At 51.0% G+C, this 27,494-nt stretch overlaps 1 protein-coding gene across 1 annotated transcript in view; it reads left to right on the forward strand.

Moving 5' to 3' along the window:
* The first annotated feature begins 1,157 nt into the window (after positions 1-1,157).
* LOC123426115 (peptidyl-prolyl cis-trans isomerase CYP21-4) overlaps positions 1,158-27,494 on the forward strand; it is a 34,568-nt gene continuing 8,231 nt past the window's right edge. The window contains exons 1-4 of the mRNA XM_045109898.1: positions 1,158-1,250; positions 1,533-1,738; positions 1,901-1,940; positions 19,429-19,479. Coding sequence (XP_044965833.1) covers positions 1,587-1,738; positions 1,901-1,940; positions 19,429-19,479 — 243 coding nt within the window. The 5' untranslated portion in view covers positions 1,158-1,250; positions 1,533-1,586. The remainder of the gene's footprint in view (positions 1,251-1,532; positions 1,739-1,900; positions 1,941-19,428; positions 19,480-27,494) is intronic.

Raw genomic sequence — 27,494 nt, forward strand, 5'->3', positions numbered from 1 at the left:
TTTTTTTTGACGGGAAGTAGCCCATGAATTAGCTAGGCTAGCAAAATTCCCCCCTCCAAGTGTATGGTTGGATGCACCTGTGGGGCTGTTATCCCGCTAATTGTTTCTCATGCTACAATTGTAGGGAATTAATAAGAGCAATTCTAGCAGACCCCGCATCTTGTCCCGATCCGGAAAATAACCGTCAAAATGCGGGGCGAGACGAAAAAACCTGCCTGATCAGACCCCGCATCCCGCCCCGGCCCGCAAATATTTTTGCGGGGCGCAGCAAAATTTTGGCCCCAACCCGCGTATTCGCGGGTTTCCCCCTCGCCGTTGCGGTGCCCTGCATATAAGCGGAAGTAGTTGCTGGAAGGGACATTTCAGCCCGCGCTTTCCCCTCTCCCCCTCGCGCCGCCGCCACCCCGTCGCCCAAGATTCCGGCGAAAGCAGCCGGCAGGAGCTCGTCGAAAGGCCGCCACACGCACGAGGCCTCCCCTCCCCCCGTGCGCCGACGGGTCGCCGAATTTGCGGATTTGCGGACCTTCATAACGGGGCCGCCGGATTTGGCTTTTTGCCGGCCGCCGGTGGCTACGCCAAGCGATGGAGTGGTCGGGGAGCATCTCCCGCAGCTCCGTCAAGGGCGCATCACCGCATGCAGGGACGGGTTCGTTCTCCTGGAGCCGCCGATGATTTGCGGGCATGGATTTGTCCGGCCGTCTATCGGGCTCGGAGCTCGCACAACGGCTATGTGGCTCGCCGTTGTCGCTCATACAGTGCGACGACTGCACGTAGATAGTGCTACGGTTTAGTTCGACCACGCCGAAGCACCTCGGATCAGTGCCGGAGGAGCTGCGCCAGATCAGACACCGCAAAACCGATCCGTAAAAAAACATATTCTTTTTTACGGGTCCATTATGCGGGGTCTGCATCCGTGACCGTGCGCGCCGGTCCGAAAAACGTTTTTCCACGAACTGCGCGGGCAGGAGGTTGCGGGGTTTGCTAGAGTTGCTCTAAAGGAGAATGATATTGTAAAAAACACCAACGAGGCAACCAAACTCAACGCGGCTCATCTCGGCTAGCAAACTCAACGCGGCCAAACTCCCCCTCCGGCTGCTGCCGTGCCGTAGCTTAGAGTCACCCCAAACGCCTCGATCCCGCCCCAACCTCCGCACTCCTTGCCCCAACACCCCGACTCTCGCGCGCGTGGCAGACATCGCCGTTCCCGCTGTCTCCACCCCGTCCGCAATCTTTGGCCATCGGGGTTTGAGGTACGAGCTTGTTTTCATCCGGTGATTAGTTAAATCCCACTGTAGCCTCCACAGTTTCTTGGTTTGCCGGTGCACGCCCACGCACCATCTAACCTAGATCCGCCCTGACCTAGGGTTAAATGGAAGCGTGCTGAATAACGTACAGTATTTTGCTTCTTATTTTTTAACTGTTTGATTTATGCACTAGTTTGGCGCGATTGTTGCACACTCATTTGCAAACGTTATTTGCTTTTTGGTTCCCAGCTCTAGCTTGTCCTGAAACAAAATGCTTTTTTTTCCCAGTCCTAGACAAAGAAGAATCCCCTAGAGAGTGCTGTTGGCCTGCGCGAGTAGCAGATGGCGAGGATAAAGCCGAAACAGTTGCTAATTCAAAGCAAGACGAAGAAGGGTCCATCTCGAATCAGTTATTCTAGCATCATCACCTGGAACCTGATCGTCGTCTTGGTTGTGCTATCTCTCTATGCAACCTACAGGCATTGGCATCACACGTTGGTGCCCCTTTTAAGAAAGAACTTTACTGTAGTATACTTGTAGTCTTAGGTGTCCCAGAGCACACTTATGCCCGTTAAAATAACTCATTGACTTTTGTGCTTTGGTTGTTCGGTAATTTCTTTCATGTCCCTCTGTTGATAAGCTCTAATGCTTCACAGGCCGGCCTTCGAGGCTCAAATGGATCTTCCTCGGGCTGAGGTACACTAGACAATCTAGGGCATGATACTCATGCTCTTGTTGAATCTCCATGTGGTTTATCTTTTATGCTAATAATAACATGACATCAATCACGATCATGCTGTTAGCAAAGCAACTTATGTTTATTGAAGGCCCAAGGGGCATATTTATATTACACAAGACTTGAGGTGCAAGGAAAGTAAACATAGACTAATAAGGACTCCTAGACTAATACTAATAGACTAATGAGGACTCCTAGACTAATACTAATACTTCCTAACACCCCCCCTCAAATGCAAAGCGTATGCAATAGCATTGCATTTGAAGAAGTGTAATACTAAAAAAAAACAATGATAATCCAAATCCGCGTCTTGAGAGTGTCGTCGTAGCATGAAGAGTCTTCAAAACTTGTCGAGTCGCCGAAGGAGAGAACGAAGAGATGGCACATCAGTAGACACCGCATCACTTGAAGATACAAGATAAGTATCAAGAGAAGATGGGTTGTCAAAAGAAGATAGCACATCAAGAGGAAGACACCGAAGAGATGGCACATCAGAGGAAGACACCGCATCACTTGAAGATACAACAAAAGTATCAAGAGAAGATGGGTTGTCAAAAGAAGATGGCACATCAAGAGAATAAAGCATTGTGCAGAAAATCATAGTCCACGACAACCGTCGGCGAAAGAAGCTCGGCGGATAAGGCACGATGGACGTAGATCGACAATGCAAAAGAAATCCAGAAAATCCTATAGAAAACAAGAAAACTAGAAAGCACTAGATTAGGGATGATGGCAGCGGAAGAGAAAAAATAATCATGGCGGCAAAGGCCAATGCCAACCAGAGTGTGCATGAGACGGTCCTGACTGTGTAGAAGATGGTTGCTCAGTGCGGGAAGCCTGAGGCAGAATACCAGCAGTACCCGTCGAGGAAGAACCTGAAGTAGCGAGCAGACGCTTAAGTAGCAGAATATCCTGCTCAGTTAAAGCGATGGCTGAAGCTGTCGAGGTAGATGACGAAGTCTCTGTAGACGATGATTGCGCCTGGCGCAAGTGGTTCTGCTTCGTGTAGCAGTGGGACTCAATATGACCATCTTTGTTGCAGTAGCCACAATGTGGACGGGGGCGACCTGAGCCTCCAGAAGGAGTGGGCAAGAGCGGCGGAGCACTCGAGTGAGAAGGGGTCAGTGCAGCTGGGGGCGTAGAAGTAGCCCGAGCAGCGAGCACCGAGGGAGCCTCCAGCAAACCAGCACCACGTAAGCGAGTCTCCTCAGCACGAATCTCAGAAAGCGCCTCCATGAGAGAAATACGACCACGAGCAAACAGCTGAGCACGCCGAGGCTCAAACTCCTTACGGAGCCGAGACAGGAACTCGTAGACGCGATGAAACTCCAAGTTGGTCTGGACAGCCTGGCAACAGGGGCAAGTACGACAACCAGCGGTACGGAGAGAATCGAGCTGACGCCAGATAGCAGAACTCTGTGCATAGAAGTCATCAACGGTAGAGTCACCCTGCTGCGGACGGCGGCCAGACGGCGGCCAGACTGTGGCGGAGTCGGACAGCGGCCGTACGGCTGCGGAGGCCGGAGGATGTGCGCGTCAGCAGCGCAGGAGTCCGTCCCAATCCAAGCAGCGGCGTCCTGCAGCAGCTTGATGGGGAAACAGCCGGAGGACCGGCTCGATCTGGAGCAACACACCGCCGGCTGTGGGCACGAGATCCAGCGGGATGAGGCGGCGGCGGCTGGAGGCGGAGAAGAGCCCAGGACGAGCCGTCCCTGCTCAGATCGAGCAGCAGAACGAGGCAGCGTGGAGCGCGCGAGATTGGATCGGGAGGGCGAGTTGCGGCGCCCGAAAAAAATAACCTAAGCTCTAATACCATGTTGGGAAAGCAACTTATGTTTATTGAAGGCCCAAGGGGCATATATATATTACACAAGACTTGAGGTGCAAGGAAAGTAAACATAGACTAATAAGGACTCCTAGACTAATACTAATAGACTAATGAGGACTCCTAGACTAATACTAATACTTCCTAACACATGCTATCGCCATAATTTCTGTGTCACTCTGCTCTTCTTGTCTTATTGAATCTCTTAAGTAGTTCTTTCTTTTTGTCAATAGCATGACATGAGTCACCAGCATGCCATCTCCATATTTTTCCAATTCATTTCCTAACTTCTAATCCCTTCCGTTTTGATAATAGTTACTGTTTTCTTTGTTATGTATATCACATTCTACTAGCTAAATGCCTATCCAATACTGTGCGTGCAACAACAACAACAACAACAACAAAACCTTTCAGTCCCAAACAAGTTAAGTAGGCTAGATTGGAACACATAAAATCTCAAAACCAAGTCATGGTTTTGGCATGTGGATAGCTAACTCACGCACCCCATCCATGGCTAGTTCTTTGGTGATATTCCAACCCTTCGCATCTCTCTTTATGGACGCCTCCCATGTCAAGTTTGGTCTACCCTGGCCTCTCTTGATATTATCAGCGCACTTTAACTATCTGCTATACACCGATGCTTCTGGGTGCCTGCGTTGTATATGCCCAAACCATCTGACTAACACCAAGTAGCACCACATCATCCGCAAAGACCATACACCATGGGATTTCTCCTTGTATATCATCTGTGACCTCATCCATCATCAAAGCAGCAACAACAACAACCAAGCCTTTAGTCCCAAACAAGTTGGGGTAGGCTAGAGGTGAAACCCATAAGATCTCGCAACCAACTCATGGTTCTGGCACATGGATAACACGCCTCCACGCACCCCTGTCCATGGCTAGTTCTTTGGTGATGCTCCAATCCTTCAGATCTCTCTTTACGGACTCCTCCCATATCAAGTTTGGTCTACCCCAACCTCTTTTGACATTATGCACTGGGGCTTCTGGAGGCCTGCGCTGAATATGCCCAAACCATCTCAGACGATGTTGGACAAGATTCTCTTCAATCGGCGCTACCCCAACTCTATCTCGTATATCATCATTCCGGATTCGGTCCTTCCTTGTGTGGCCACACATCCATCTCAACATACGCATCTCCACCACACCTAATTGTTGCACATGTCGCCTTTTAGTCGACCAACACTCAGAGCCATACAACATTGCGGGTCGAAGCGCCGTCCTATAGAACTTGCCTTTTAGCTTTTGTAGCACTCTCTTGTCACAGAGAATGCCAGAAGCTTGGCACCACTTCATCAATCCGGCTTTAATTCGATGGTTCACATCTTCATCGATATCCCCATCCTTCTGCAACGTTGACCCCAAATATCGAAAGGTGTCCTTCTGAGGCATCACCTGCTCATCAAGGCTAACATCTTCCTCCTCCTCGTGCCTCGTAGTACTGAAAGCGCACCTCATGTACTCGGTTTTAGTCCTACTAAGTCTAAAACCTTTCGATTCCAAGGTTTGTCTCCATAACTCCAACTTCCCGTTGACCCCCGTCCGACTATCATCGATTAACACCACGTCGTCCGCAAAGAGCATACACAATGGGATATCTCCTTGTATTCCCCTTGTGACCTCATCCATCACCAAGGTAAAAGATGAGGGCTTAAAGCTGACCCCTGATGCAGTCCTATCTTAATCGGGAAGTCATTAGTGTCGCCATCACTTGTTCAAACACTTGTCACAACATTACCGTACACGTGCTTGATGAGGGTAATATACTTTGTTGGGACTTTGTGTTTCTCTAAGGCCCACCACATAACATTCCGCGGTATCTTATCATAGGCCTTCTCCAAGTCAATGAACACCACATGCAGGTCCTTCTTTTGCTCTCTATATCTCTCCATAAGTTGTCGTACCAAGAAAATGGCTTCCATGGTCGACCTCCCAGGCATGAAACCAAACTGATTTTTGGTCATGTTTGTCATTCTTCTTAAGAGGTGCTCAATGATTCCCTCCCATAGCTTCATTGTATGGCTCATTAGTTTAATTCCACGGTAATTAGTACAACTCTAAACATCCCCCTTGTTCTTGAAGATCGGTAATAATATACCCCGTCTTCATTCTTCTGGCATCTTGTTTGCCCGAAAAATGAGGTTGAAAAGTTTGGTTAGCCATACTATCGCTATGTCCCGGAGGCCTCACCACACCTCAATGGAGATACAATCAGGGCCCATTGCCTTGCCTCCTTTCATCCTCTTTAAAGCCTCCATGACCTCCAACTCCTGGATTCGCCGCACAAAACGCCTGCTAGTATCATCAAAGGAGTCGTCCAGTTCAATGGTAAAGCTCTCACTCTCCCCATTGAACAACTTGTCAAAGTACTCCTGCCATCCATGCTTAATCTCATCGTTCTTCACCAGGAGTTGATCTGCCCCGTCCTTGATGCACTTGGTTTGGTCAACATCCATCATCAAAGCATTAGAGCAAAAAGATAAGGGTTCAAAGTTGACCTTGATGTAGTCTATTCTAATTGGGAAGTCATCAATGTCGACATCACTTGTTTGAACACTTGTCACAACATTATCATACATGTCCTTGATGAAGTTAATGTACTTTGTTGGGGCTCCGTGTTTCTCTAAGGCACATCACATGACATTCCGTGGTATCTTATCTTGGCCTTCTCCAAGTTAATGAACACCATATGCAGGTCCTTTTGCTCCCTTTATCTCTCCATAAGTTTTATTTTGAGAAAACGCAAAGGACCTTTGCGTTTCATTGCATTGAAAAGGTAGAGTCTGGATACAATCCTCCTAGGAGGTCAAGTACAAATGAAGAACACTAAAACTAATGCATATCCCAGGTGGAAGGCAGGATGACCCGAAGGCCACGAGCACCAGCTAGAGCCCACTACTCATTTCATCCTTGATCTTGGAGACCAGGGTCTAAACCAGGGGCTCGGTGCCATCGAAGATGCATTCGTTGCGCTGCTTCCAGATCATCCATGGCGTCAATAGGGCAATGGATGCTAGGCCTTTACGCGTCAGTGTCGGCGTTTTTTGTTTGGCATGCAGCCACCAGTCAATGAGAGAATCTTCGTGGTTTGGTTCGCGGCGGTCATCCGTAGCCAGGAGAGGATTTCATACCAAGTTTGCCTGGCGAAGGGGCATTCCAGGAGGAGGTGGCGCACCGTCTCGGGGGCTTGGTCGCAGAGTGGGCATCGCGACTGATGCTGGAGACCTCGTCTAGCGAGGCGATCTGCCGTTCAACACCTGTCCTGGTTGGCCAACCAGTGGAAGAACTTCACTCGCGGCGGCGCCCAATTCTTCCAAATGAGCTTCCACGAGAAACACGTCGTGGATCCCCAGAATGCGGCAAGGTACCAGGAGCTAGCAGAGTAGGTATCAGAGGCTGTCCATCTCCACACTAACTGGTCGAGGGTGTCTGAGAGTGTGACGTGCTCGATCGCCAGCCATACACGGATGTACTGGCCGATCTCGTGTATGCCTAGGATCCCCTGGATGTCTCTAGTCCAGCTTCGTCCTTGCAACCCATCGGCAACAGTCCGGGTCTTGCGGCGGCGCTTGGGTATGCAGGCGTAAAGGGCCGGGGCGATTTCATGTATGGACTGCCCATTGATCCAACGGTCTTCCTAGAAATATGTGTTGATTCGTCCCCGATGGCCATCGTGGTGGACACGAAGAATAGTGCTCGTTCCTCGACAGAGAATTGCAGGTCCAGGCCACTCCAAGCACGCTCATGGTCAGTGCGCGAGAACCATAGCCATCGTAGTCGTAGAGCGAGTCTGCACGCTCCAGGTCCTGAACTCCTAAGCCTCCGTGCGATATGGGCCGGCAGATGCGGCGCCAATTGATGTGGCAGTGGCCGCCGTTAGCAGCAGCGCGCCCACAAGAATCCTCGCTCAATCTTCTCGATTTGATGAAGTGTCTTCTTCGGCGGTGCGTAGGCTAGAAGTTGATGTACTGGAATGGCACTCAACACACACTTCACTAGCTCAAGCCGCCCAACTTTGTTCATCAGGTTGGCTTTCCAGGCAGGGGGGTCGGCCAACGATCCCATCAACTAGAGGCTGCAGTTGGCCGGCAGTTGGCCGGCCTATTGTGAGTGGGATCCCGAGATAGGTGATTGGTAGGTTGACGATAGGGCAGCCTAGAAGTGCCAACGCCATCGTCGCCTCGTCCGCGTCGCAGTGCAGCAGCGAGGCAGAGCTCTTGGCGTAATTAACCATCAGATCGGAGGCGCGACCAAAGAGTGCCAAAATTTCGCGCACGGCGATGATGTCGCTAGTCGAGCAGTGACATAATAGCACCACGTCATCCGCGTACAGGGACACTGTGGGAATCAAACGCCTCGGCTGTAGCCGCGCCATGACCCCCATGTCAATAGGACGCTTGATGATCCTGCCAAGGATATCGACAACAAGCACAAAGAGTTGTGGTGGAACGGGGTCGCCTTGTCGGAGTCCCTTTCGGTGCCAAATAGGTGGGCTCGGCTCGCCGTTCATCAGTACTCGTGTGCTCGCCGTTGAGAGGAGGATAACGATCCACTCCATGAACCTGTTTCTCCATGAACCTGTTTCCAAAGCCATATTGGCGTAGGGTCTCCAGGAGGAAGGGCCAAGCCAGGGAGTCGAATGCACGCGCAAGATCTAGTTTGAGCAAGACTCGTGGTGCACCTAACTGGTGAAGAAGCCAAGCTGATTGCTTGACCAGGACGAAGTTGTCGTGTAGGCTTCTCCCTGCGATGAACGCATTTTGGCTCCGGCTGAGAAGACTGCCCAGCTTGGGGGCGAGTCGCAAAGAGAGCACTTCGACGAATATCTTGGCCACCAGGTGAATAAGGCTTATTGGCCGGTAGTCATTCAGCGTGCTTGCGTCCGCTCGATTTGGCAGCTTGGTGATCAACGCTTGGTTGAGGCTACTAAAGCCACGTCCCCTCATCTCATAGAGCTGTTGGAAGGCGTCAACAAAGTCTTGGCGTACCATGCTCCAGTAGGCTCGCAAATTTTTTGCGGTGAAGCCGTCTGGCCCGGGCGCCTTGTGCGCGGGTAGCCGTTTGATCGCCTCCCAAATCTCTTCGACGCTAAAGGAGGCATCGAGGTCTGCCTGGTTAGTGGGCGTGATCAGCTCCGACAAGTCCAGCGTGCAATCACAATCAAAATTGGTTCCCAACAGTGTATCATAATGCGTGAATGCCGCTTCAGCCATGTGCTCGTGATCGGTGACCATCTGGCTATCCACGTTTAGGCCAAAAACCCTATTCTTCTGTCTTCTGAAGGAGCATTGCCGGTGGAAGAAAGTTGTATTGGCGTCGCCATCCTTCAGCCCGACAATCCGCGCACGCTGGCGAGCGGAAGTGCGCTCCATAGAGGCGAAGCCGAGGTAGGCGATCTTGAGCTGTTTACGGAGCCAATCTTCATGTGGTGTCAGCAGCCGGTCTTCTTGAGCCTTGTCAAAGCGTGATAGCAGTTCACGCGAGATTGCCATCTTATGCTTAATGTGTCCGACAGATTGGGAACTCCAGCTTGTCAACTTTCGTGCCGTGGCTTGCAATCGAAGCATTAGCCGACGAAAGGGGCCAGCGTCATGCACTGACGTCCAAGCCGAGTCCACCGTCGTGTGGAAGCCATCCATGCGCAACCATAGGTCCTCAATATGAAAACGCCGATGCACAGCCGGAACCGGAGCGCAGTCCAGGAACAAATGGGCTATGGTCCGAGACCACCGATGCAAGGCATCGAAGGTTGCAAGCAGCATGGGCTTTCTCCCAGTCAGAAGTGCTGAGCACTCTGTCAAGATGCACAAGGGTGGTGGTGGTGGTGGGGGGGGGGACTGCTCATTCGACCATGCGTACCGACGCCCATTTAGGTAAACTTCCTTCAACACGAGATCGTTGATCAGCCTCCGGAATTTGCCCATCATGCGTCTATGGAGGTTGCCATTGTTCTTGTCTTCATCGCGGTAGTTTAGATTGAAATCTCCGCAAAGCATCCAAGGTCCCTGGCAAGCGCTCCGGATGTCGCGCAACTCTTGGAGGAACGCTATCTTTTCCGTGTCCTCTTGCGGGCCATAAACCACCGTCATCCACTAGGGGGTAGTAGAGGCCATGGAGACCTTGGTGGTAATCGCGTTCGCGGAGAATTCCGGGTCCGTGATATTCACGACCCTGCTCTTCCAGGCGAGGAGGATGCCGCCTCTAGTGCTGATAACTGGCAGGTAGACGTAGCCGTCGAACTCTGAACCTAGCGTGTCGAGGATCACGGAGGAGTATATCAAGGCCATTTTAGTCTCCTGGAGACAAACGATGGCCGCATCGGTAGAGTTCAGCAAAGAGCGAACAACAAATCTTCGCGCACGGGCGTTTAGGCCACGAATGTTCCAGACAACAATCTTAAGGCCGTGATCCATATGAAGAAGATCGACGGTAAGAAGTTGTAGCTAGACAAGGTCTAAGCCCCGCAAGTGGCGACACTGCGTGTGGAGACAACCGCCGGGGCGGCCACGTCAACAGGGAGCTCGCAATCTACAAGCGCGACGATTGCCGAGAGGACAGTGAGTGGGATGGGCGCAACAAAGATGCCGTCGTACGTCTTCATCTCCGATGCTGTAATCCTTTGGTCGGTGCCCACGATTCCGAGCATACGAAGGATCTGAACTTGTGCCCGCCATTCAGCAGTTGGTGGCACTGTCGTCGGCGAGTGCGCTGCGGAGGCTGAACATCCCCGACAAGGGGTGAAGTTCAGAGGTCGTCGTGGCCTTTTCCCGGACGCGGGTAGCGTGGCTATGATTTGCTTTGTTGCAGCAGCCAAGAAGTCGCCCAACGTCCATGTATGGTCAGAGTTGACTCGAGTCGTGGAGCGGCGTAGGGTAATTGGTGGGGAAGCAAATCGGCCAGCAGCAACACGGTCCAGGGTGTAGCCCCTTGTGTATCCCCATTGGGCTTAGCTAAGGGTGGCGTGGGCCCCTCTGTTGAGTCGCCACGGTCCAGGGTGGACACACGCGTTGTGGGTCGTTGCAGGAGCATGATGGGCTGTGGCCGCGACCCAGCTTCGGGAGTCTGCTGGTTGCTGTTTGCGGGATCGCTGGAGTGGGGCGGTAGATTCGAAATTTGCGCACCCGTACCAGCCATAATCGTCACAGTCGCGGAGGACAGGTCCACAGAAGCCTCCAAACTAGTGCCAGGCGCTGACGGTTGGCTGTCACCACTTTGTCCTGACAGGATATCGTCTTTGTGTTGAGGAGGGGGCCAAGGCAGTTGAGAGTCTGGCACCTCGCCAGCAGATGCAAAAGCGTACGGATCCCCAGGAGGGTTGTGGATGGCCAGGCCAGGACTGCACCCCCCAGAGGCGGCCTCATGCGCACCAGGCGACGCGGAGTCCAAGCCTCGGGATGGTTCTGGTCCCTTCTCCACCAATGGGGAGCCACCAACACACGCAACCGACAACGGGGGATATCCAGCTGACCCCACATCTGTACCTGATGCAACTTTGGTTGTAGGGCCCTCCTCCAAAAGTATCCTTACTTTTGTTCGTGCTTCTCCGATGACGGCGTCGACGCGCCCCATGCTTCCCCGGCCAGGGCAGTATCTCCCTTTCCGGCCTGCGTACGGGCAGTGGCGCTCCCGCCCACGAGGAGGCCATGGAGACGCCGTCGGCCCGCATGGTGCGGCCGTCGGCATGCCAGTCAACGGAGTCCACCGCCATGCCATCAACGCGTCCCGATGGCTGCTCGTCTGATGCAGGCGGCGTCGTGGGTGTTAGAGTTATAATATAAGTCATGTACCCTTTTGTATTTATCCCAATATATAAGGGGTTTCCTGCATATAGTCCACCACCTGTACATGTATATATACCGGCCTATGGCCTCATGGGAATACAAGTTGCTTATTCCTAACATGTATATGTACCCTTTTTTTCGCACGCGCAACTCGTGCCCTTCCCGATCCAATCTGCATCTTGTCTGCCCCCGTCGATCTCTGGTGCTAGCTGGTCTGCAGGCCGGATCTCGTCCCGCTCGCTGCTTCCGCTCGTGGTGGAGGTTTTGCTAGCTGATTCCGCTCGCAAGATCTGCCTGCTCGCTGTTTCTGCACTGGTACGAGTCCGCCCCGTCGATCTGAGTCCGCTCGGTCGATCTCTGGTGGCGTTCCGATCTGAGTCCGCCCGTCGATCTCTGGTGGAGTTCCGATTTGAGTCCGCCCCGTCGATCTCTGGTGGATTTTCGCTCGCATCTCGTCAGATCTGTCCACCCCGTCGATCTGGTGGAGGTTCAGCTCGTGGTGCAGGTTCGGTTCCGCTCGCAGGTTCTGCTCGTGGTGCACTGGTGGATCTCCTGCTGGCTGTTTCTGCTCGCTGGTCAACCCCTGCAACACCAGCCCTGCTCCATAGACGTGGATCTCCTGCTGGCTGTTTCTGCTGATTGCCAGCTCCCGATTTCGTGAATTTTGCCGGATTCTCCTGTCTCGACGTGATTCAGAAAAAATAAAATTAAAAATCAAAAATAAAAATAAAAATAAAAATAAAAATGTTTGCTTCATCCGGCTACGTTGTTGTTCCTCGTTGTCCGGTGATCTTTGATGGCACTAACTACACCGAGTTCATTGGCTTCATGCGCATTCACATGTGTGGCATCCGCCTATGGGGTTTTCTTTCTGGCGAGGTTTGCTGTCCGCCATGTCCGGTTCCTCCCGTGGCTCCCACTCCGCCAACCCCACCGGCTCTTCCTGCGGATGCTTCTCAGGCCGCAAAGGATGCGGCTAAGTTTGCTGATGAGGCCGCTGTGAGTGCTTATGATGAGAAGGTCTTGGCTTATGAGGAGGCTCTTCAGGGGCGTGTTTGGTTGCCTGGGTGGCTCTAGCCTGCATCGCATGAGGGATCCTGGGTGAGTGTGGCCTGGTTGAGTTGATGCAGAGATTGGTTGAGACGTGTGTTTGGTGGATTGTGTGATATTACTGCATGAGAGATGCTATATACAAGAGATGATGTTTGGTAGACTGCAGGGAGCGGATCAACTCAACCGACCAGAGGCGAGGCGAGGCGAGGCGATCTCCCTCCCCGATCCAGATCGGGCAGGGAGCCGAGGTGCTCGGTGGCGGGGCTGGCGGTCGGAGGGCATGGCGGCGCGGCAACCGGTGGCGAGGCGATGTCCCTCCCCGATCCAGATCGGAGCGACGGGAGCGGAGGTGCTCGGTGGCGGGGCTGGCGGCCGGAGGGCATGGCGGCGCGGCAACCGGTGGCGAGGCGATCTCCCTCGGGATCCAGATCGGGGCGACGGGAGGGAGGCGCTCGGCGGCGGGGCTGGCGGCCGGAGGCATGGCGGCGCGGGTGGCGAGGCGATCTCCCTCGGGATCCAGATCGGGGCGACGGGAGGGAGGCGCTCGGCGGCGGGGCTGGCGGCCGGAGGCATGGCGGCGCGGGTGGCGAGGCGATCTCCCTCGGGATCCAGATCAGGGCGACGGGAGGAAGGCGCTCGGCGGCGGGGCTGGCGGCCGGAGGCATGGCGGCGCGGGTGGCGAGGCGATCTCCCTCCCTGATCCAGATCGGGGCGACGGGAGAGGAGAAGGGCGTTTTGCACGACTCGTGCATGCATCCAAGGAACAGCCGAATCCGGCGTAGCTCTCAGCCTGGCTGAGAGGGTACTTTTTGCATCAGTTGGGCCAGGCCCAGATGGCCATACGGTTTACCAAACAAGCTGAAAATTGCATCTCGGATGCCATGCAGGTGCAGCGCGGGCAACCAAACACGCCCCAGGTGTATCGTGATGCTCTGTTCGTTTACACCCAGTGGCTTGATGATGATGCTCGTGCTGCCGCTGTTCTCACTGCTAGTGTTCTGCCTCAGTTTGCTTTTGAGTTTCTGGGCCTTCCTACTGTATTTGAGATGCGGACCCGCCTTCGTCAGCACTATGAGCCCTTTGGTGATGCCTTATACCTCTCTGTGGTCCGTCATGAGCATGCTCTTCAGCAGGGTGACTCTACTGTTGATGACTTCTATGCACAGAGTTCTGCTATCTGGCGCCAGCTTGATTCTCTCCGCAGTGCTGGCTGCCGTACTTGCCCTTGTTGCCAGGCTGTCCAGGCCGACTTGGAGTTTCATCGCATCTACGAGTTCCTGTCTCGGCTCCGTAAGGAGTTTGAGCCCCGGCGTGCTCAGTTGTTTGCTCGTGGCCGTATTTCTCTCATGGAGGCGCTTTCTGAGATTCGTGCTGAGGAGACTCGCTTACGTGGTGCTGGTTTGCTGGAGGTTCCCTCGATGCTCGCTGCTCGGACTCTTTCTACGCCACCTGCTGCACCGACCCCTTCTCGCTCGAGTGCTCCGCCGCTCTTGCCCACTCCTTCTGGAGGCTCAGGTCGCCCCCATCCACATTGTGGCTACTGCAACAATGATGGTCATATTGAGTCCCACTGCTACACGAAGAAGAAACACTTGCGCAAGGCGCGGTCATCATCTACAGCGACTTCGTCATCTACCTCGACAGCTTCAGCCATCGCTTTGACTGAGCAGGATATTCTGAGACTTAAGCGTCTGCTCGCTGCTTCAGGTTCTTCCTCGACGGGTACTGCTGGTTCTGTGACTAAGGCTTCCCGCACTGAGCAACCACCTTCTACACAGTTAGGTACATCCCCATGGGTTCTGGACTCTGGAGCTTCCTTTCATATGACTTCTAATTCGTCCACTCTATCCTCTCTACGATCGCTTGATTCTCCTGTTCATGTCCTCACCGCTGATGGTACTCCCCTTTCTGTCGTTAGTAGAGGCAATCTTACCACTCCTTATTCTGTTCCTGATGTTGCTTATGTTCTTCGACTTACCATGAATCTTTTTTTCGCTGGTCAACTTGCTGATTCTGGTTGTCGTGTCATCCTTGACCTTGACTCTTGTTCTGTCCAGGACCGTCGCATGCACACTCTGGTTGGGGCTGGTGCTCGCCGCCGTGATTCTGAGGGTCTTTGGAAGTTGGACTGGCTTCATGTTCCTTCCGCTGCCCACTTTATTGTCAGTTCTTCCGCTTTGGTCGCCTCGGCTACTTGTTCCTTCTAGCAGTGGCATCATCGACTTGGTCATATGTGTGGTTCTCGTTTGACGTCGTTAGTTCGTCGAGGTCTTCTGGGGTCTGTCTGAGGAGATGCCTCTTTAGAGTGTCAGGGTTGTCGTCTTGGCAAGCAGATTCAGTTACCATATCCACATAGCGAGTTAGTGTCTAAGCGTCCTTTTGATTTAGTTCATTCCGATGTATGGGGTCCGGCTCCCTTCGCTTCGAAAGGGGGTCATAAATACTATATTATTTTCATAGATGACTTCTCTCGTTACACATGGCTTTATTTCATGACTTCTCGTAGTGAGGTGTTGTCCATTTATAAGCGTTTTGCTGCCATGGTTCATACTCAATTCTCTTCCCCATTCGTGTGTTTCGTGCTGATTCCGCTGGCGAGTATCTCTCTAAGATGTTGCGTGGTGTTCTTGTTGAGCAAGGGACTCTCTCTCTATTCTCTTGTCCTGGTGCTCACGCTCAAAATGGCGTGGCTGAGCGCAAGCATCGTCATCTTCTTGAGACGACTCGTGCATTGATGATTGCTGTCTCTCTCCCGCCTCATTTTTGGGCTGAGGCCGTCTCCACCTCCACTTATCTCATCAATCTCCAGCCTTCCGTTGCTCTACAGGGTGGTGTTCTTTTCGAGCGTCTTTTTGATCGTTCTCCCGACTATTCGATGCTTCGCTTGTTTGGTTGTGTTTGCTATGTTCTTCTTGCCCCCCGCGAACGCACCAAACTGACCGCTCAGTCTGTTGAGTGTGTCTTCTTAGGCTATAGTGATGAGCATAAGGGCTATCGTTGTTGGGATCCTATCGGTCGTCGGATGCGTATCTCTCGGGATGTGACTTTCGATGAGTCTCGTCCCTTCTACCCACGCCCATCTTCCTCGACCTTTTCAGTAGAGGATATCTCTTTCCTCACTTTTCCTGACACACCTATCACACCCGTCGAGCCTTTGCCTATTTGTTCCGCTCCCTCTGCTTCTCCACCTCCAGTCGATTTGTCGCCACCATCTTCCACGGTCTCCTCGCCTAGCATGTCACCGGATTCAACACCTTCCTCTCCGGTGACTTCTTCGTCGCTACTCCCCGATTCTACCTTGGCGATTCCTCCTTCCATTGTTCCATCTTTTCCTTAGTGTTACACTCGTCGTTCACGTTCTGTGGATGCCTCTGTGGATGTGTCGTCATCCTCGTCTCAGCCTACTTATGGCTTGCGTTCTCGTCCTCGTCCGCCTGTTGATCGCTTTGGATTTTCCACCGTTGGTGCTGCTGTTCTTGAGCCGACTACTTATCGTCAGGCTGTTGTTCATCCTGAATGGCAGTTTGCGATGGCAGAGGAGATTACTACTCTTGAACGCACTGGTACGTGGGATCTTGTTTCCCTTCCTCCCGGAGTCCGTCCCATCACTTGTAAGTGGGTCTACAAGGTTAAGACTCGCTCCGATGGTTCTCTTGAGCGTCACAAAGCTCGTCTTGTGGCTCGTGGTTTTCAGCAGGAGCATGGTCCTGATTATGACGAGACTTTTGCTCCTGTGGCTCATATGACCATTGTTTGTACACTTCTTGCCGTGGCCTCTACACGCCACTGGTCTATCTCTCAGCTTGATGTTAAGAATGCTTTTCTTAATAGTGAGCTGCGTGAGGAGGTGTACATGCAGCCACCACCTGGGTATTCTGTTCATGATGGCATGGTATGTCGTCTTCGTCGCTCTCTCTATGGCCTTAAGCAAGCCCCCCATGCATGGTTTAAGCGTTTTGCCTCTACGGTGACTCCCACTGGTTTTTCAGCAAGTACTCATGATCCAGCATTGTTTGTTCACCTTTCTCCTCGTGGTCGGACTCTTCTTCTCTATGTCGATGACATGATCATCACTGGCGATGACCCCGAGTATATTGCCTTTGTCAAGGCCCGTCTTAGTGAGCAGTTCCTTATGTCTGATCTTGGACCTCTTTGCTACTTTCTTGGGATTGAAGTCTCTTCTACCTCTGATGGCTTTTTTATATCCCAGGAAAAGTATATCCAGGATCTTCTTGCTCGTGCTGCTCTTACTGATGAGCGCATTGTTGAGACTCCTATGGAGCTCAATGTTCACCTCTGTGCTAGTGATGGTGATCCCCTGCCTGACCCAACGCGTTATCGTCATCTTGTTGGCACTCTTGTTTATCTAGCTGTCACTCGTCCAGATATCTCTTATCCGGTTCATATTCTGAGTCAGTTTGTCTCTGCTCCCACATCGGTTCACTATAGTCATCTCCTCCGTGTTCTCCGATATCTTCGGGGCACGATCTCTCACCGTCTATTCTTTTCTCGCTTCAGTTCTTTACAGCTTCAGGCCTATTCGGATGCTACGTGGGCTAGTGATCCTTCAGATCACCGTTCACTTTCTGCTTACTGTGTTTTTCTTGGTGGTTCTCTCATTGCCTGAAAGACGAAGAAACAGATTGCAGTTTCCCGTTTGAGTGCACGAGACCGTGTCCGCGAGTGGAGGCGTCCAGCGAGCTGGAACGTTGCGAGGTTGGCACGAGACCGTGTCCGCGGGTGGAGGCGCTCAATCCGTATGCTTTGCCCTAGGATGTGCTCCGCCATCGCCAAGTGCCAGACCTGGGCAGGGATGCCGCGAAACTCCAGCTCTAGCGGTATTCAAACCCACCGCAGCCGGCATGGGCTAGCTTGCACCACGGGCGGAGCGACAGGGCAAAACGCAGGCAGCTGATGAAGTGGTCGCCACGCATGCGGTCCATGGATGCTCTGGAGCCGAAGATGATGATGAAATCCTTAGGGCGGTGAGCGTGAACGGAGAAATCGCCCTCCTGGAACTCGAACGTGCTGCATAACAGTTTGGCAACGTCGCCGGAAGACACCCGGGGCCTGTTGCCCGTGATGGTGGCCACCATGGCGCGGGAGAGCACCCCCTCTACCTCCCCCATCTCGATGGAGCGCGCCATGATGACCCTCGCTGGTTCTGCAGCGGCCGCATGGGCCACCGGAGCTGGGGGCGGAGGGCTGGAGGGGTGTTGCCGGAGCGCCGATGGAAGTCCGCGCAACCGCAAGAGTCATGGCCGGAGATGAGGCATCGCCTGCAACGGATGTCGTTGGTGCCGTCCCGGACCCGATGGCTGGGGTCAAGGCACCGGAAGCAGAGCCCGGCTACATCCTCCGGTGATGGGCTACGCTGCTGTTGCGGAGTGGGTCTTGGCGTCGTGGCGCGGCGGGGACGACGACGATTCCTGCAGCGTGGCTGCTGGAACCCGTCGGCATCGACCGCGGGCGCGCTCGAGACGTTTTGCACCTTAGAGCGGGGGCCGAGGCAGGCACCCGAGCGGCTGCCTGCACGGCGACGGGGCCAGACGGCGCATGAGTCACGGTCTGGGGCGTCGGCGGCGAGCGGACCACCTCGCAGTAGGAGCGCGCAGAGGATTCACCCTCCGAGTCGAACCAGCGCCCATCCTCGGAAGAGACGCGGTCGCCGGAGGGCGAGCGGCCGTCGGGTGAGGCCATGGGGTGAGGGGGGGGGGGGCTCGGGGGAGGAGGGCCACCGGTGGGGAGTCGACGTCAGCGAGGCTGGTGGGTGGCGGGCTCAAGCTAAGCTAGAGCTGAGCTGAGCGGAGCCATCCTCGTGTTAGCCAAATTCAAGATTCTAACAACATGCTACCTGAAATCAAACGACGGAGTAAACTACAAGAACCTACTGAGCTCTCTCTATAAGTTGTCATACCAAGAAAATTGGCTTTCCTGGTCGACCTCCGAGGCATGAAACCAAATTGTTTTTTTGGTCACGCTTGTCATTCTTCTTAAGTAGTGCTCAATTACTCTCTCCCATAGCTTCATTGTAATCGAACAATACTGTGGGTGAAGTGAATCATATTGCGTGTTATAAAACCTTCAAAACAAATGAAATGGAGCCTTAAAAAGAGAATTGAAATGTCATATCTCTATATGGTTCTGTTCGTGTACTTGTACATCAGAACATGATTAAGTTGTCTCTGTTTTTCTTTCAAGAAGCACTTGAAAAATGTTTAGCTTCTTTTGATAGTAGCAACGTAATGTTTAATTTGAAGTATGAATTATAGTTCCCACAGTTGAATGAAATTGCACATCTCAAGGAATAAACCTTGTGAATAAAGGAAACACACATTTCGTAGGTTGACATGTTGAAGTGAGTATTTACGTTCTTTCTATTTGGTTCTCCTAACTTATAGTAGAAACCATGATATATCTTCTGTGTAAAGAATGGACATAAGATACCTTTTGTTTCTTGTCCTAAATTTTGCTATCATCTAGTCCATTTTCATATTAAAATGCAATTTTTTGAACGATTTATATCCTTATAAACTGCTTTTAGAATTATTATTTGCTCTGATGTGAATGCCCCTGCGGGCTTCCTTATTATCAATTTAAGGTATAGTAGACATCAAACTCTGATCTATATCCTTTTAAGCTGCTTTCAGAATTACCATATTCTCTGATGTGAATGCCCTTGCTTTCTTACTTTTTGTTAATTTAAGTGATGTTAGACATCAAGCTCACTGCTTGTTTTCTTTTGTGTATTTTCATCCTGACTTCAAGAATGTAGAAATATCTGAGGATTCAACAAAAATAAGTACCCCAAGATACGCGGTAAGTTCTTTGATAACTGTCGTTGTTTCCAATCAATTTGGTTAGATCTGTGGGCTTTTTATTATGTGTATAACTATATATCGGATTGATGTAGAATATATGTTTATATCTTGCTGTGGTTGTGTTCCTACTGACAGCTAAACCATGTTAATACTTCCAAATGAAGCATAATATGGTGATCAGCTTAAAGTAGAGTATGTTGGCATGCTTTGAAAATTCCATAATCAACTATTTGTTTGCATTGGATGGCACTGAAAAGCACATGGCATGGAAATACATTATTCTATTAGCAATCTAGAGTAATGGCCTTATTTGTGAACCATGAGCAAGATAAGAAAACTGGGCACAGCCCGTGCAAAGTTTGGGTTGACTGGTGGCTTTTAGGGGATTTTTGGTTTATTCTTTGCCACTTTTTGGCTTGCCTAAGGGAATTTCGCCACACCTTTTGTATGTATGACATACTTTTCACAAAAATAATCTTGCCTAAGGTGTGGCTGAAAGAGCCAACCACACACTTAACTTGGTCAAACTTTCCTAACTTGAGGTGTGGCAAAGTGTGGTTAGGAACCAAGCAGCTCCTTAGTATTCTTGTTTCTAGAGGGGTCTTTTAGTATTCATCACTGCTTAAAATGTGCGCAGCACGTGACCAGACTAGATTCTAGTTGTGTCATAGTTACCTGGTTTGGAACTCGGGATTCACTACATTTGTGGAATCAGATTCAATACGGACCGCGGGGGAGGGGGGGGGGGGGGGCGATAGATATACACAGTTATTCAAAATGACACCACCGTGACTGACAGAATTCAGATCATACCAGCAAAGAAAGTGAAGCCCATGTTCAGAACTCCATGCCAATTTTTAACAGTGGACAAAATTCAACTGAAGCTGAATTGAATTCAGTTTCAGCGTGCAAATATTGTGTGCTCTTTTATTTCTGCATAAGGACCAGCACTAGTACGTGCGTGTACTACTAGTTTCCTGGTCCGATTAGCTTTCCAAGTGTTTTTTCAATTAGGGTCCTTTCATTAGATTAGACTGAGTGCGTGTACTACTTGTACATGCGTAGCCCGCTTACGAAGTCCATAGTTGGAGTCTAGATCGCCCAGCTTTGTGCCTGCGTGCACTATTAATAAGGCCATCTTGGCGTGTACTACGGGAAAGTTATTTTGCGTGAGAAAAAGACCTAGAAAAATCGCCATGTTCCGGCGGACAGGTTCTGTGTCTTCCCGTGAATAATCGCTCTAGGATTTGGTGCATTTGCGTGAAGGTTGGAGGCTACGACTTCTAATCTGTACGTGAGTACTTGTGCTCGCCCATGTGATTCTGGCTGGGTTTGCATGTTGTTTGGTTGGGTTTGCATCTGGTAAACCTAATCCTGGTTTGTGGTCACACTTTTATACAAATTGATTTGGTTTTGCTTGTTCGGACATACGTAAGACTAGTACTTGCGGCTGATTTTGCAAGACGAGAAGTCCTGCAGATTGAGAAGAAATACCGATTGGTCTTGTATTGTGAAAGATCGATTTTTTTTTCTAACGTGGTTGATTGTCTGTCGAAGTTCGCATCAAGTGGTATCAAAGTGTTAGGAAATATGCAACTTGTATTTCCAGGAGAGTGTTAGGAAATATGCAACTTGTATTTCCAGGAGGCCATAGGCCAGTATATATACATGTACAGGTGTGTAGAATATGTAGGAAACTCCTTATACATTAGGGTAAATACAAAAGGTTACATGGCTATATATATATAGTACTAACACCCCCTTCAAACTCATGGTGGATGAACAACACTGAGTTTGGAGAGATAGAAGCCATGCTGCGCTCTAGTCTGGGCCTTCGTAAAAAAATCCGCCAACTATAACTCGGAAGGCACATATTGAAGAGCAATAACCTGATCCTGCACACCAGCGCGCACATAAAAAGCATCAACACCAATAGGCTTGGTGAGCACATGCTTCACAGGATCGCGCGCAATGCTAATAGCACCTGTATTGTCAGATAATAGCAGAGTAGGTGTAGTGACAGAAACACCAAAATCTTGAAGTAACCACCGTAACCAAGTCACCTCTGCTGTCAAAAGAGCCATAGCTCGTAACTCGGCCTCTGCACTCGAACGAGAAACTACAGTCTGTTTCTTCGTCTTCCAGGCAATGAGAGAACCACCAAGAAAAACACAGTAAGCAGAAAGTGAACGGCGATCCGAGGGATCACTAGCCCACGTAGCATTCGAATAGGCCTGAAGCTGTAAAGAACTGGACCGAGGAAAGAATAGATGACGAGAGATCGTTTCCCGAAGTTATCGGAGAACACAAAGGAGGTGACTATAGTGAACCAAAGTGGGAGCGGAGACAAACTGACTCAGAATATAAACCGGATAAGAGATATCCGGACGAGTTACAGCTAGATAAACAAGAGTGCCAACAAGATGACGATAGCGCGTTGGGTCAGGCAGGGGATCACCATCAGTAGCACAGAGGTGAACATTGAGCTCCATAGGAGTCTCAACAATGCGCTCATCAGTAAGAGCAGCACGAGCAAGAAGATCCTGGATATACTTTTCCTGGGATATAAAAAAGCCATCAGAGGTAGAAGAGACTTCAATCCCAAGAAAGTAGCAAAGAGGTCCAAGATCAGACATAAGGAACTGCTCACTAAGACGGGCCTTGACAAAGGCAATATACTCGGGGTCATCGCCAGTGATGATCATGTCATCGACATAGAGAAGAAGAGGAGTCCGACCACGAGGAGAAAGGTGAACAAACAATGCTGGATCATGAGTACTTGCTGAAAAACCAGTGGGAGTCACCGTAGAGGCAAAACGCTTAAACCATGCATGGGGGGCTTGCTTAAGGCCATAGAGAGAGCGACGAAGACGACATAGCATGCCACCAGGAACAGAATACCCAGATGGTGGCTGCATATACACCTCCTCACGCAGATCACCATTAAGAAAGGCATTCTTAACATCAAGCTGAGAGACAGACCAATGGTGTGAAGACGCCACGGCAAGAAGTGTACGAATAGTGGTCATATGGGCCACATGAGCAAAAGTCTTGTCGTAATCACGACCATGCTCCTGCTGGAAACCACGAGCCACAAGACGAGCTTTGTAACGCTCAAGAGAACCATCGGAGCGAGTCTTAACCTTGTAGACCCACTTACAAGTGATGGGACAGGCACCTGGAGGAAGAGAAACAAGATCCCATGTACCGGTGCGTTCAGGAGCAGCAATATCCTCTGCCATCGCAAACTGCCATTCAAGATGAACAATAGCCTCACGATAAGAAGTTGGCTCAATAACAGCAGCACCAATGGTTGAAAAACCAAGACGATCAACAACCGGAAGCGGACGAGGACGCAAGCCATAGGTAGGCTGAGAGGAGGAGGACGACACATCAGTAGACACATCCACATTACGTGAACGACGAGTATAATGCTGAGGAAAAGATGGAAGAATACGAGGAGGAATCGTCGAGATAGAATCAGGGGGTGGAGACGAAGAAGTCACCGGGGAGGAAGGTGCAGAATCCGGCGATAGGTGAGGTGTGGAAACGATGGGAGATGATGGTGTCTAATCTGCAACAGTTCGAGAAGCAGGGACAGTAGGACGGATGGGCAAGGGCTCAACAGGAGTGATAGGTGTGTCAGGAGAAGTCAGGAAAGATATATCCTCCATTGCAAAGGTCGAGGAAGATGGACGCGGGTAGAAGGGATGAGACTCATCAAAAGTCACATCACGAGAAATACGCATCCGACAACCGACAGGATCCCAACAACGATATCCCTTATGCTCATCGCTATAACCTAAGAAGACACACTCAACCGACTGAGCGGATAGTTTGGTGCGTTCACAAGGGGCAAGAAGAACATAGCAAACACAACCAAACAAACGAAGCGCCGAGTAATCGGGAGAACGATCAAAAAGACGCTCGAAAGGAACGCCACCCTGCAAAACAGTGGACGTCTGAAGGTTGATGAGATACGTGGAAGTGGAAACAACCTCAACCCAAAAGTGAGGTGGAAGAGAGGCGCCGATCATCATCGCACGAGCCGTCTCAAGAAGGTGACGTTGCTTGCGCTCAGCCACGCCATTCTGAGCATGAGCACCAGGACAAGAGAACTGAGCAAGAGTACCTTGCTCAACGAGAAATCCACGCATCATCTTGGAGATATACTCTCCAGCAGAGTCGGCACGGAACCCACGAATAGGCGTAGAGAACTGAGTGTGAACCATGGCAGCAAAACGTTTATAGATAGATAAGACCTCACTACGAGAAGACATGAAATATATCCACGTGTATCGAGAGAAATCATCTATAAAGATAATATTGTAGTGATGGCCTCCCCTTGAGGCAAAGGGAGTTGGACCCCAGACATCAGAGTGAACGAGGTCAAAAGGACGCTAAGACACAATCTTGCTATGAGGATAAGGTAACTGAGCCTGTTTACCAAGCCGGCAACCCTGACAGTCTAAAGACACACCGTCGGAGATGGATCCAAGAAGACCACGTCGAACTAAGGATGAGAGACGAGAGCCACATAAGTGACCCAGGCGATGATGCCACTTCTGAAAAGAGCTAGTAGACAAGGCAACCGAGGTGGAGAGACTGGCGACGGTGGCAGCGGATGGAAGGTGAAGCCAGTCAAGCTCCCAGAGACCCCGAGAGGCACGACGCCGGGGGTCAGCTCCAAGAAGAGCGCCAGTGTGATGGTCCAGAATGGAACACGAGTCAAAGTCGAGAATGACTCAACAACCAGAGTAAAAAATCTGACCACCAGAAATGAGCTGCATGGTAAGTCGAGGAACATGAGCAACATCAGGAACATGAAAAGATAAGGTGCTAAGAATGCCTCGACCATGAACCGGGAGGGAGGTACCATCAACAGTAAGAACATGAACAGGAGAATCGAGAGGTCGAGTAGATGACAGAGCGGATGAATCATGAGTCATATGAAAAGATGCTCGAGTATCAAGAACCCATGGAGATGTACCTGCTTGTGTAGAAGGTGGTCTCACATTGCCAGAAGAGTCCATAATGGAACCAACAAAACTTGTTGATGAAGAACCAGAAGATGAAGCTAGCAGGCATCGAAATCGCACAATCTCCTGCTCAGTCAGGGGTGCAACCGAAGATGTCGATGTAGATGCACCCAACAATAGAGAGTCGGAGGCAATCAGCAGGGCGCGAAGTCGCACAATCTCCTCCTCGGTGAACTACACAGATGAAGTAGGCGACGCAGTGGCACCGGGAGAGAAGCAGCCACCACCACCTGTGGAAGCCGCTAAATGTGCGCAGTCGATGGAGTCATATGCACCAGTACAACCGGAGAAAGTCGCGAGAGGTTTCAGGGAAGAGCGACATTCATCGATGAAAGTCGCAAGAGGAGTCGGTGTAGAGCGACAATCATCACATGTGGAGCTTGCAGGAGGAGCAGCAGTAGAGGCTACCAGCACAGCGTACGGACGAACGAGCATCAATTTTCGAGGAACGACCCAGATGCAAGACGGGAGTAGTAAAGAAAACACCGTCGGGTGTCACTGGGCAGCGAGGGACATGCGGACCCGATGAAAACATCTCCCTGTCTTTTTTGGGCAAAAACAGAACCGCACGGGAATCGGGCAGCAGTCGCATGCATCAGCAAGGAGGGCCGACAGTTGGCAGCAGGCCTTGGCAGATCCAGTGGCTACTGTGAGGATGGCGGCGGAGTCTGGCTCCTGGCAATCGGAGGAGACCGGGCGGCGGGATCCGGCGGAGCAGAGGAGCGAAGGAGCAGCGGGATCCGGCGACCGGAAGAGCGGAGGAGCGGAGTGCGGAGGAGCAGCGCGCGGGATCCGACGGCTTCAATCCAGAGGCGGGTGGAGCGGAGTGGCTTCGATCCAGAGGCGCTCGAGCTGAATACTTGGGCGGGGCGGGGCGTGGTATCTGGAGGCGCTCGAGCAGAGGACGGCGGCTGGCGAGGGGATCCTGCAAGGATGGCGGTCTGGCGACGAGATCCGACGAGAGACCGTGTCCTGGCGACGGGATCCGGCGAGAACGGTAGGCAGGCGGCGTTGAGCACGGAGCGATGGTGGTGTTGACTGGATCAGGGAGAGGAGGAGCCAGCCCAGTCCTGCGATACACACGACAGAAGGGCGGCGACGAGCGACATCCACGAAGGAGTGTGGCGGCGCGGAGCGGATCAACAGCACGAGTTGCGACATGCAAAAAATTGACCTAACTCTAATACCATGTTAGGAAATATGCAACTTGTATTTCCAGAAGGCCATAGGCCAGTATATATACATGCACAGGTGTGTAGAATATGCAGGAAACCCCTTATACAATAGGGTAAATACAAAAGGTTACATGGCTATATATATAGTACTACACAGAGCAAGGTTGATCACGGTACAATTCTGTTTCCTGCTATTTGATCCAATTGTTTGAGAGATGGTGAACTCACAACATGAGAAATTTGATCACGAGGAGGGCGACGAACTTCCGATGGATCTAGAGGTAAGTGATTATTTGCGTATCCATCTGATGTCTATCAACGGAGCCAACAAGAAGCTTCGGACAAGGGTTGAGGAGTTGTCTACAAATATTGTAGGCGTCGAGGATAGGTTGAACCAGCGTTTGACTGCCAGTGACCGACAACGCACTGATAGTCTACAGGTGGTGACCGAGAGTCTTAATGGGCTCACTGCAGCAGTTCAGCGCCTTCGGGCGCTAGACGTGGCACCCCGACAGTCCCGCTCACCACGACGATGCCATGACCACCACAACGAAGATGGTGGTGATTTTTCTTAGGACTCTGATGCTTGTGGAGGCTTACCTCACCGACCACGACATGAGGCTGAGGCTCACCACCATGCCAGGCGGCGATGCGACCATGGCGGCAATGCTGCTCAGGAGTCCAATATTTGAAGTGGGAGATGCGCGTAAATCAGATATTTGATGGTCACAACTACTCTGAAGAAAAGAAGGTTTGTGTTGCATCAATGGAATGCTCTTGTATGGTGGAATAATAAGAACCATACTCACGAGCGACCAACAACATGGGATGACATGAAGCGAATCATGAGGGAACGTTTTGTGCCTGCTTACTATACTCGCCATCTTCATAGTAGACTGCATCGTCTAGTGCAAGGTACAAAGTCAGTTGATGTGTACTACAAAGAGATGCAAGTTTTGATGATCCGTACAGTTGTACGAGAGTCTGCGGAGGCGGCCATGGTACGTTTCTTTGAGGGGCTAGAAGAAAAGATTCGCGACGTGTTGATTTAATGCAATATAATGATATTCATGAGTTACTTCATCAAGCGGAGCATGCTGAACTATGGTTATTGGAGAAGCAAGCTTCAAGACTCGTCCAACTTACAACAGTGGGCGTGGTTCTCCTATTGATGGTGGGTTTAGTGCTAAACCGGCTCCTTATAAGTCAGGAAGCATTGAAGAGAGCAAAGTTGCGGCTGCACCAAAGGAAGTTTCTCATGTTTCCTCTAATGCGACTTCATCTCATCATCGTAATATTATTCGCCACAAGTGTGAAGGACGTGGACACATGAAGCATGGATGTTCCAATCAAAGGAGGGTTCTATTTGTTGATGCAGAATATATTACAGAATCTGAAGATGAGGCACCAAAGTTAGAGGACGAGACCGAAAAAAGTGATGGTGATACAGTGCTTGTTATCCCCAATTTGATATGGAGAATTTGCTAGCACATAAGGTCCAGCGAGATGACAATATCATTGTCGAACTAGGACAACGGCGGAGTACTTTTCAGACTGCATGTACCATCAAAGGAGAAGTATGCAAACTAATAATTGATGGCGGCAGTGCTAGCAACATGATTAGCAAGGAAGTGGTGGAGTCTCTTTCTTTGTCAACATGGGAGCACCCAAAACCATACTATATGAAGTGGATAAATGATGTGGGCAAAGTGAAGTTAACTCATAGGGTGATGGTTCCTTTTTTTGTTGATGGTTATGTTGATAAGGTGGAATGCGATGTTATCACATTACATGTTTGC

The sequence above is a fragment of the Hordeum vulgare genome, chromosome 2H, assembly GCF_904849725.1.
Source record: "Hordeum vulgare subsp. vulgare chromosome 2H, MorexV3_pseudomolecules_assembly, whole genome shotgun sequence".
In the NCBI taxonomy this organism is placed as follows: Eukaryota; Viridiplantae; Streptophyta; class Magnoliopsida; order Poales; family Poaceae; genus Hordeum; species Hordeum vulgare.